Genomic DNA, 10,145 nt, shown 5'->3' with positions numbered 1-10,145 from the left:
ATCAGAAAAGTGAATGAATTGAAGAAAAGAGAGTGGAATATAGTTTTTGTACAAATTTATAGAGAAGGAAATAGAAGTGGTGATTACCTGACTAGATTCAGAAACTGACTATGTTTTTTGGGACTTATTTTCTCTGAGATTCTAAGTATAGGCTACCTTACCCTATTTAGTTTGTATATAGGTTTCTCTTTTTTTGAGCGTCAGCCTCGTATAATACAAAAAAAATAAGAAACTTAGTGATCACAAATTTCCAAAAAAAAAATTAATATCGGGGCTTTACTTTAGGAAATTGGGCTTTTTATTAAGAGGGGTTTTTCGATTAAGCTAAAAAAGAAACTCTTGAAGAAAAAGGATAAAAGTGTAGTCCATTATCAATTTATCATTGATGATTACGAACTGGACAATAAAATCAGTATAAACACGTGCAAGAACAATCATCAATTCTGCGATTCAAACTCCTATTAAGATGGTCAGTCACAAATCACAAAGTAGTGGAAGTTGTAGTACTAAATCTTGAATCTTCATCCCATGCATGAGAAATAGGATCAATTAACTCCCTCAAGAAAATCTTAGTTGCAGTAAGTTGGTAGTTAATTGAAAATTTGTATTCTTCATGATCATAAAAAAATGAGGTGTATAATAAAGAACATTCAAAGAAATACCTGCTTCTATTCCTACTCTATTCTAATTCCAAGCTATTGTTTTCTATCTTTGGTTTCTAGGCGTTCTCTCTTGAGAGCAGTGAACTTAGCATATATGTCTTCGTACTCAGGCAACTTTGGATGAACATGCTTCGGCTGCTTAGGAGACAGTGAGTATGTTCTTAAGATCTTGTGGTCGCGGTTATTGTGCCGCTCCGGCGGCATAGTCGCGGCTCGCGTGACATGAGCTTTAGTCCTTGAATTAGAAGATGTCTCCAATGTTTCCACCAATTCAGTTTTTGGTTTTCCTCCATGGTGATGGAAACCTGGATATGTGAGTAGAAGTTCCCCAAATGCACCATTATACCCATCATTTGTATTTGTAACCAACTCCATTTGCTTGTTTGATAATGCTTCAAAGTTATCTTCATCATAGTATACAAAGCAGTAACAAGGTTGGTCTAAGCTGCATTGACACATATCTATGTTGGAACATTGCTTAATTCTCTTTTGGGTATAACCATATTTATGATCAGAGGAAGAACTACTACTACTCCTGCCTGGTGATCTGTGATAATGTCCAATATCCATAAGGCATTGGTTTTCAAATAGCATTCTGCTTTTTCTTATGTGTGATGATTTTTGTTCTTGATCCACATCAGTTTCATCATCAAGTGGAGGCAAATTTAATGCCTCTGTAGATGGCACCAAAGCCATAATTTCCCCTTTGTTTTCTGAGTAATCAGAAACTGCAATGGAGATTTTCTCAGTAGTAAACTCTTCCTCTTGCTGAAAACTAGACACCACCAATGCAGAAGAGGCATCAATTGAGGAAGTTGACTCTGGCACAGTGAAAGTCTCACTTGGTACTATTTGGTACTGTTTATTCTCTTCCTCCACCTGAAGAAAAAACATTGAACATAATTTGATATCAGTAAAGCAACATAGAACAATATAGGATTATAATATGGAGAATGCATCAAGTAATCAAATGGTGCAAAATTTAACAGTATACTATTTGTGCATGAATCATGACTCCCCATAGTCATCCGAATGTTATTAAATTAAAGACATTGTAGATTGAATGTACAATATTTTCATCAAAGAAATTAATACCTGAGATTGTTGTATAGCTAAGATCTCAGGTTGTTCTTCATCAGCCTTTCTATGCTTGACATGTTCTGGCACATAAATTACTGGGAGTCGGAGAATCTCTTTTAACTGTGATTTTGAAAACATATACACACATATATATGTTAAGACAAGTGAACTTTGCATATAAACTTGAATATGTCTTATAAGTAGAACAGATTAATGAGGGAAAATAAAATATGGAAAAATTAGTAATACCTCTTTGTTTACAAGATTCCCAGAAGAGAGTTCAACTGAAGCAGTTACAAATTGGTCACCATAACGCTGTCCAAAAAGCTTCCTAAGGACATAAAGCTCAGGAAGATCGCTGCCGCATCTTGCAGAAGCAAATATGAGACTTGATACTGCTTCATTAACATCATCAGGGCACTTCCTGATTTATGAAAGTGACAATGAACAATTCAGTCTATATTTTTATTTTATTTTATATAATTAATACATAGAAATTAAAAGACTTACTTGTGTCGTCTTATAAAGGAGAGATTCTTAAGGATGAAGTCACAGTAGTGATCTAACAATCCATATGCTCTAATGAGGCTTTTATCTTGATATAGTTGCGCGGCCTGAATTTTACAAATTTACAAGCGATAATAATTAACTAAGTAATTAAGTACTAATAACACGTATGAAGACATAATAAATTAATTATTACCTTGTTAAGAGCAATGTCTTCATGGCCATTAATATTGTTTAACAACTCAATCATGTCTTGGTGTAAGTGCTTTGCCATTACAAGCCTCTTGTTCTTGAGTTCTCTTATTCTACGCTTTGCACTTGTTATCGTCCTCTTGCTGCATATCAAATAAATAAATAAAAAAAATTAAGAAAGTTTGAAACAAAACCAAGATTCGTAGTAGAGAGAATAAATCAAAGCAGAATCACCACCATTTGGAAGCTTTAGGCCAGCCGAACAAGATGTCAAACATGTCTAGAAAACCTCGTAGCTGCTGCTTATTTTTTAAGACAAAGGCGATAGAAACATGTATGAATGCAGAAAAAATGAAAAGAAGGTAGAAGCAAATTGATGGTTATGGTTATTGTTATGCATGCATGTGTACGTTGAGTTGAGTGGGTTGAGAGAGAGAGAGAGAGAGTAACGAAAAGTGGGTGTTGGAGACAAGTTGTGTTGTGGTGGGCGTGAATATCTGCTCCACTATCTCCTCTCCTTCCACACTCTCCGTTCTTATAGCACAGTTTTTTTCTTCGTACATTTTCTTTTTTTACTTTTTCTTCTTGTATACTTTGAACGCTCCTTACAGTACGGGGAGTACTGCACTCTTTATTTTTTAAGTCACACATGTTTATTTATTTTTCATAACCATCACACCTGTTCTAGAACATACTATATGAGAAATGAGATATGAGATATAGACACTAGAATTTGAGAATATCACCATTGTAGTGGAGGTTGTTACTTATGAAAAAAAAAAAAAAACTTTTGATATTTAACCAATAATTCACTAATTTTAAGTGGGTATAAAGAGACTATGCCATTTAAATTATAATTTATTAATAATGATAGAAGTGATATATATTTACCTTACTTGTATCAAACCATGATATATTTGAAGTCACTGTATAATTTAATAATTGATGGATAGATAATTTCGGTGTAATTATATTAAGTTATGGCAATTCTATATTTATACGGAGGCGGTTAGATTTAAACCGTAAATAAATTAAGTCGTATAAATAAACGCTATTTTGCTAGTGGATTAATACACTTTTTTTAATTTGTTAATGAAAAAATAATTTAAATATATAATTAATTAATAATAAAAATATTTTGTATATAAATAGTATTTTTTAAATTAAACACCAAATATGCAAAATAACATTAAAATAAAACTTTAAATTAAACTAATACTTATAAGTTAAGGTTGTTGAAGACTTTGACGTGATACTAATGAATAATATAAAATTAAACAGTATAATAAGTAATTCTAAAAGATCGTGACAATAGTGTTAGAACTTTATTTAAAACTTAAAATTTTTATTTTGAAATTACTATAATTTGTTTGGTTTAAAGATTTGCTGAGTTGTAGCTATCGCATATGGAAAAGTTTAGGAACCAGCAATTTTGTTGAATTTTGGCCAGCATGTAACTAGTAGAAGAAGGTAAGCCATTAGATGAAATCTCACACCAATCTCACACCATCAAATTATTATTGATGGCTAGTTAATGGCTAACAATTACAAAAATTGCTGCCCCTAGCATTGCTCATCCTATATTTAGGTAATGTTGAATCATTTTATAAAATCTTTGTAAAGTTAAAACAAATTAGTTATTTCATCTTGTAGTCCTATGACTTGGACATCTCTTTTCATTTCTATTAATAAATATCTACTAGTTTCAGTAAAAAAAATGTGCTTTATTTATTTATAATATTTATGTAGTATTCATGTTGTAATTTATTTTAAGTAAATATAATATTAATTGAAATATTTTACTGTTTTAAATTTTTATTCTTCATTTTTAAAATTGAATTGAATTGTTAAGTTCAACTAGGTTAATTAAGAAGCTGTTATATATTTAATTTAGTATGGTTGAATTTAAAATGTCAACTACAGAAAATAAATCAGCGATAAGTCGCTAAAATCAATAGTAATTTAAATAGTTAAAAGATTAAAAAATTGATAAAAAAATATTTTTTAATGATAAATTTATTACATGAAAGATTATTCTCTACATACAAATATTTTTCCATACAAGTCATACAAGTTATTTATATTCACGCCGTTTTCATATTTTTTTTATGTCTCCTTTTCTTCTTCTTCTTTCTTCTTTTTCTTCTTTTTCTTCTTCTTTCTCCGTGTCTCTTCTTCTTCTTTTTCATAATTTTTCTCTCTCATTATCGTCGTCATCAACACCACCTCTTCCTCCTTCTTTTTTATTGAAATTTCTTCTCTTCTTTTCGTTTTCTCTTTCTCCTTCATTAAAATCACCAGAAAAAATAAAGAAACATTATTCAAATTATTGTTTTACTGTTCTTCTATATTTTTTTTAGATTGTCTCTACCATGTGCCTCATCCTTAACTAGCAAAACATTAAAAGATTTCAAGAAAAAATATATTGTCTCCCTCCTATATTGGGTGTATTTCTTAAATCTTTTGGGTGTATTTCTTAAATTTTTTGAGTGTATTTCTGTAATCTTTTGGGTGTATTTCTGTAATTGTTTGGTTTATTTCTGTAACTGTTTGGGTGTATTTCTGTAATCCTTTGGATGTATTTCTGTAATCATTTGAGTGTATTTTTATAATCGTTCGGGTGTATTTTTTGAAGTTTCATAATTTTCAAAACAATTTCAAAACTTGATTTCATAAATCATGAAAATCGAAAAAAAAAAACAGAAGGAGATTGAAGGCAAAGAAAAAACGCACGAAGAAGATCAAACAAATTTGACAAGAAACTCGAAAAAGGAAACGAAAATGAAACACATGAAGATGGTTTAGTGACGCGCGTGTTAGATTTTGTCCAACTTGTAAACTTGTAAGTCAAAATAACTCGTATGTGTAGCACTCTTCAAAATATGTTATTTTACAAGTGTGGAAACACGTGCCATGCAAAAAACATTTGAATTAGAATTAATTTTATTTATAATTTTTCTTAAAAAAAATATGCATATATAAAAAGATAAAGTAAATTAAATGTGTTACATATCTTTTTTTTTTAAAACTAATAAAAATACAGAAGAGTTAATATTGATTTTTTATCACGCAAGTTATATTAACATGTCTTTAATATGATATAGTTTCACAAAGTTTTTTTGTAATATTGATAATTTCCCTTTTCATTGAATAACATAATGATATATCTGTTAAGTTAATTAAATAAATATTATATTCATTTATTTTTATATTATATGTAAAATAAATAATCAACTTTTAGGAAAACTAATTAATTTTTTTTATATCTTAGTAAATTATAATAAGTGAATAAAATATCATTTTGTATATATATTTTTTTCTTTTTTTTCTTACCATAAAAATAAAGACTAAATAGAATAATTATTTGTTAGTGTCATTCTTATACAAGTAACGAGTATTTTTAATGGTGAATATTATTGTGCCTAAAAGGTGGTGTCTATTTATTAAAAAAATTAAAAAAATAATATTTAATTTAAAAGATATAACAAGAAATAATTTTTAAAAAATCAAAACTTACTACAAAAGATAAGTTAGGCAAAATTTAAACACCAACTCATAGACACTATATAATTCGTCATTCTTAATTTTATATTTGTAAGGTAAACTATTCGCTGATAAGACCTATTCTATGGAAGGCAAACTATTCGCTGATAAGACCTTTTCTATGGAAACAATAGAGAGGTCTGGAGTAGGGTGGCAATATGTACCCTACTCGCAGCTATCCAATTCGACCCCACTCGATCGGGTAGGGTTGCCAATCCGATTCGCAGTGGATAGGGTAGAATGCGGGTATGGTTCTTGTGCGGGTCGAGTAGGTGCGGGTTGAGTCTCAACCCTACCCGACCAACCCGCAATATATTATATATTTATATAAAAATATGTTTTAAGTAGATGTTGAATCAAAAATCTCTTACTAAATGCAAAAGATCTTTAACCATTAAAAAAAATTATTAATTGATAATTTAATATTTTTTTTACATAAAAATCAGTTCTATTTTATATTATTATCAAGTTATATAATAATATTGTATATTTTTTGTAACCTGCGGGTAGGGTCGGATATCTGTGGTTTAAGAGCGGTTAAGATTAGGATTGGGATATTCTTAATCCGCTAGTAGGGTAGGATTGAGTTTATATAAAAATCTCAACCCGCGGGATGGTTAGAGTTAAATCCAAACCGTATCTTACCCTATTCATTGCTACCCCTAGTCTGGAGTAATCGAAATTGGACAAAATCAGTACCAGTTTTTCTTTGAGAAGGAATGGGACACGATGAGAATAGAGAAAGGTACTCCATGACAATCCTTACATGTCCAACGGTGGAAAGAGGGAGTGACAATGGAGGAACAATTGGGGACAGTTTGTACCTATTGTGCTAAGATAGGCCATGATCACAAAAATTGTATCGGAGTGATGGAAGACATGAAAGAAGATCAGCTGCAAGAAGATAAAATAGGTGACCAAATCGGAATAAGGATGGAACTAAAGGAGAATGACAAGGCAAAAGGAGGGAGAGGGGATTGAAGGAATTGGAGGTCTGAACTTCACTGATACAGCCAGAAGAAGCGATGACGGTAGAAAGGAGAACGTATGGAAAAACAGAAACACTGCGGATCAAAGTGTAAACAAGAACCTGCTACAAATTCATAATAGCTTTTCGGCTGGAACACACATGGGGGAAGCTTTTATTGAAATTAACGCTAATAAGATGCCTAGCAGTGAATATAATGGGACAAGAAGGAATGGAGCAGCTGAGTGGACTGAAGAGGAGGGCGAAAGAGGATATAGAGATGGAAGAAATACATAGGAGTATGGATGTTGTTCATGCAGAAAATCTAAAGAAGGTGGAGGGTGTCACCCGTTCAATGGCACCCACAGCACCATGAGAGCTCTTATGTGGAATTGTTGGGGTTTGGGGAGACCCATGATAGTCCATAACCTCAAAGGGATGTGTCAATCCCACTCTCCCAAGTTGGTCTTTTTCTGTGAAACTAAAAGCCAATCTCAAAATATTGAGTAAATTCAGATCATGTGGTTTTTCCAGTTTCACAATTTCGGACCCAACTGGCTTATCAGGAGGTATAACTCTTGCGTGGAGAGCCTATGTGGAGGTGACAATCCTTGGCCAAAACTCCTTTTCAATTTTGGCTCTAGTGAAGGATGCAAATAAGAATGGGGGCTTGTAGGCGTGTACCTAGGCACCAACGACAAGGTTCGATTGAGGTAGTTTGAGGAACTTTCGGCTCAGATTCAGCAATTTAATGGTAACTTCATTATCTTTGGTGACTTTAATGTTATTAGAAGTTAGGAAGAAAGAGGGGGGGGGGGGGGATCTTTGTTCACCTGTTTCTATTGATAATTTTAATTTCTTCATGGATGACAATCATATGATGGATTTAGGGATGATATGCCAATTATTCACATGGTCTAACAACAGAATTGGAGATTATTTAATTAAGGAACGGCTGGATCGATTCATGGCTAGCAGGCTTGGAAGAATGGTTATGATGCAACAATGGTTAAAAGGTTAGCTGAGAATGATTCGGATCATGCCCCTTTGTTATTGGATTCGGACCCCCCAAGATGGAACACTAAGAGATGGTTTAAATTCCAAAAAAGTTGGTGTAGGATGGAGGAGGTGAGAAAGATTGTTTTGGAAGATTGGGGTACAAATTTTCACGGCTCTCCTATGTTCTCCCTCTCTCAAAAACCGAAATTATGTCGCCACAAGTTAGTTCATTGGCAGCAGCATAGCTGCACTAATTCAAGGAAGGCCATTACCGATTTAACCGTGAAAATTTCACAATTGGAAAATGCAGATTTTAACTACTTTTAGTTATTATAGCAGATAAATCATCAGAAAACAACTGATATTGCACTTCGTGGATTGCTCCTATGGGCTTCAATGGGGTTCTTGATGCCTCTTGGGACTTACCATTAGAGAATCATGTAAAGCAGAACCTGGATCAAGAAGTAGAAGATTCCTCTTTTATCTCCACCTTGTTTTTCAGGATATAAATATCTTCATAACTTCATTCTTCTTGTACAAAACTTAAGACTAATCATTTTAATTTTAAATCCCTAAACCATTGATTATAATGTTGATTCGTTAGGGATTAAACAAGTATTTATTATTAGTTAGTAGAGTATATAGGATGCTTCTTGAAAGTTCAATGGCGTAATCATTGAAATCTTGAGCTTTTGGTTGCAACATAATCATTACTTACGATAGCTTCAGTAGTGGAGTGTCCAAACTCAAATCTTTTTATATTTGATTTATTTTATTGTAGACCCCGACCTTGATTCAATTAAAAGCTAGTATATATATTAAAGAAGTCGCTTTGAGTTTTTGCTTCGTAGGTTATGTTGGTTAGTGTCTATGAATACAAAATACAAAAGCATAGGAAGATTAAAATATAAGTGTGCATTTCAGAAAGAATGGCACTAGTCTCTGTGTCTCTTCCCACGCTAACATTTGTTTCGAATGCAGCATTATGTATTCTGATATGAATCCCCTTTTAATTTTTTTTTTTTATATATGAATGATGCATTTTAACAAAAGCTGATGTGTTCTTTTTTGTGATATTTTAAGTACTATGACATACATTGATCTTAGAATGGACTAACCTTCTACTCTGCCTAACTTTCTTTCACAAAAAAGATATACCTGTTAGATATTGTTGTTTTCTTTTATATTGTGACATTCAATTTTCAGTTTGTTTCATATTTGGATTGCCTAAATGTTCGGGTTTTCACTTTATTAACTGAGTGACAATATTTTTCATGTAGAGAAATGGTGTAAAGCTTGTGTCCTTGACAGATTGGATCGAGGTTTGTCTAAGCTTGGAATTGGACGAAGTCATGGAGTCATTGGTTCATCCAGGAACAGAAATAAAAGGAATTGTGGAAACTGGAAAGACCATTGGGAGTAAACAATGTGGAACTCTAGAATTTGGGGGGTTTTCTGTGTTTTTTGTTTTTTTGTCTTTCAGTAAACCTCTAATCTTGTTAATAATAAAAAAACATGGGAGAGAGCATAGTTTCTTATGTCCCGGAAAAGCAATTTCTATTACCATTCAGAAAATGATGGTGATAAATTAGTCTTACGGTAGAAAACTTATAATACGTGTGATTTTTGGAATGGGAAGAGATGAACTTGTCCAGTAAAGGAATGCTGATAAGATTTTTCATTTTGTGTGGAATTCGTGTCTGCTCTTTTGGATTGTGATTGGTGAGGTGCCCCTTGTTCTGGAATGGTGAAATTAAGTAATGAGTTTGTTACTTTTAAATTCTCTTTTTGATCCGGAAAGAGATTGTGGTTTGTTTATTTGTTCTTTTTGATGCTCGCACTTGTTATAATCTGTGTTAGTTGTCATAATGGGATAACTTGTTTTCGTAATGTTCTCATTCTTTCAACTATATCTGCATGGGTGAATGGTGATAACGAACTGACAATGTTTAGCTTCTTCATATGCCCTTTAATCCTAAGTAAAGATGTTGTGCTGTCATGCTATGCACTAGACCAGCATTGCCATCTATATTGGAATCTTCTGGTGTTCCAAATCTATGGTACAATTCATTTAAGCATGTTGATAATGAACTAAATTAAGAAAGTCCTATATCATTGTAGTAACTCAAGTTTTTTCTCTTTTAGAACAAGTGAACATTTATTCTATTTTCATTCTCACTATATTCACATATATA

General features: G+C 32.2%; 1 protein-coding gene and 1 long non-coding RNA gene across 2 annotated transcripts; one reads left to right on the top strand and one right to left on the bottom strand.

The window, feature by feature from the left end:
• Nucleotides 1–475: 475 nt before the first annotated feature.
• On the bottom strand, nucleotides 476–2,719 carry LOC140183315 (uncharacterized). The gene is made up of 6 exons (XM_072231574.1): nucleotides 2,676–2,719; nucleotides 2,446–2,584; nucleotides 2,253–2,356; nucleotides 1,992–2,166; nucleotides 1,758–1,862; nucleotides 476–1,541 (listed from the first exon to the last, which is right to left on the bottom strand). The coding sequence occupies exons 1-6, from the start codon at nucleotides 2,717–2,719 to the stop codon at nucleotides 696–698; spliced, it is 1,413 nt and encodes a 470-aa protein (XP_072087675.1). The 3' UTR covers nucleotides 476–695.
• Nucleotides 2,720–7,365: 4,646 nt separating this feature from the next.
• LOC112789767 (uncharacterized) lies at nucleotides 7,366–9,609 on the top strand. The gene is made up of 2 exons (XR_003196393.3): nucleotides 7,366–7,705; nucleotides 9,231–9,609. It is a non-coding gene; the product is annotated as an uncharacterized lncRNA (long non-coding RNA).
• Nucleotides 9,610–10,145: the final 536 nt, after the last annotated feature.

Source organism: Arachis hypogaea, chromosome 3 (assembly GCF_003086295.3).
Source record: "Arachis hypogaea cultivar Tifrunner chromosome 3, arahy.Tifrunner.gnm2.J5K5, whole genome shotgun sequence".
Classification (NCBI taxonomy): Eukaryota; Viridiplantae; Streptophyta; class Magnoliopsida; order Fabales; family Fabaceae; genus Arachis; species Arachis hypogaea.
The sequence above is the reverse complement of the archived record's forward strand: the minus strand, read 5'-3'. Positions and strand labels throughout refer to the sequence as shown.

Coding starts and splice junctions, on each gene's coding strand:
- LOC140183315 (XM_072231574.1), bottom strand. CDS start 2,719: ATGTTTGACATCTTGTTCGGCTGGCCTAAAGCTTCCAAATGGTG. Junction 2,585..2,675: donor CCTAAAGCTTCCAAATGGTG/GTGATTCTGCTT, acceptor TTTGATATGCAG/CAAGAGGACGATAACAAGTG. Junction 1,863..1,991: donor GGAATCTTGTAAACAAAGAG/GTATTACTAATT, acceptor TCAAAATCACAG/TTAAAAGAGATTCTCCGACT.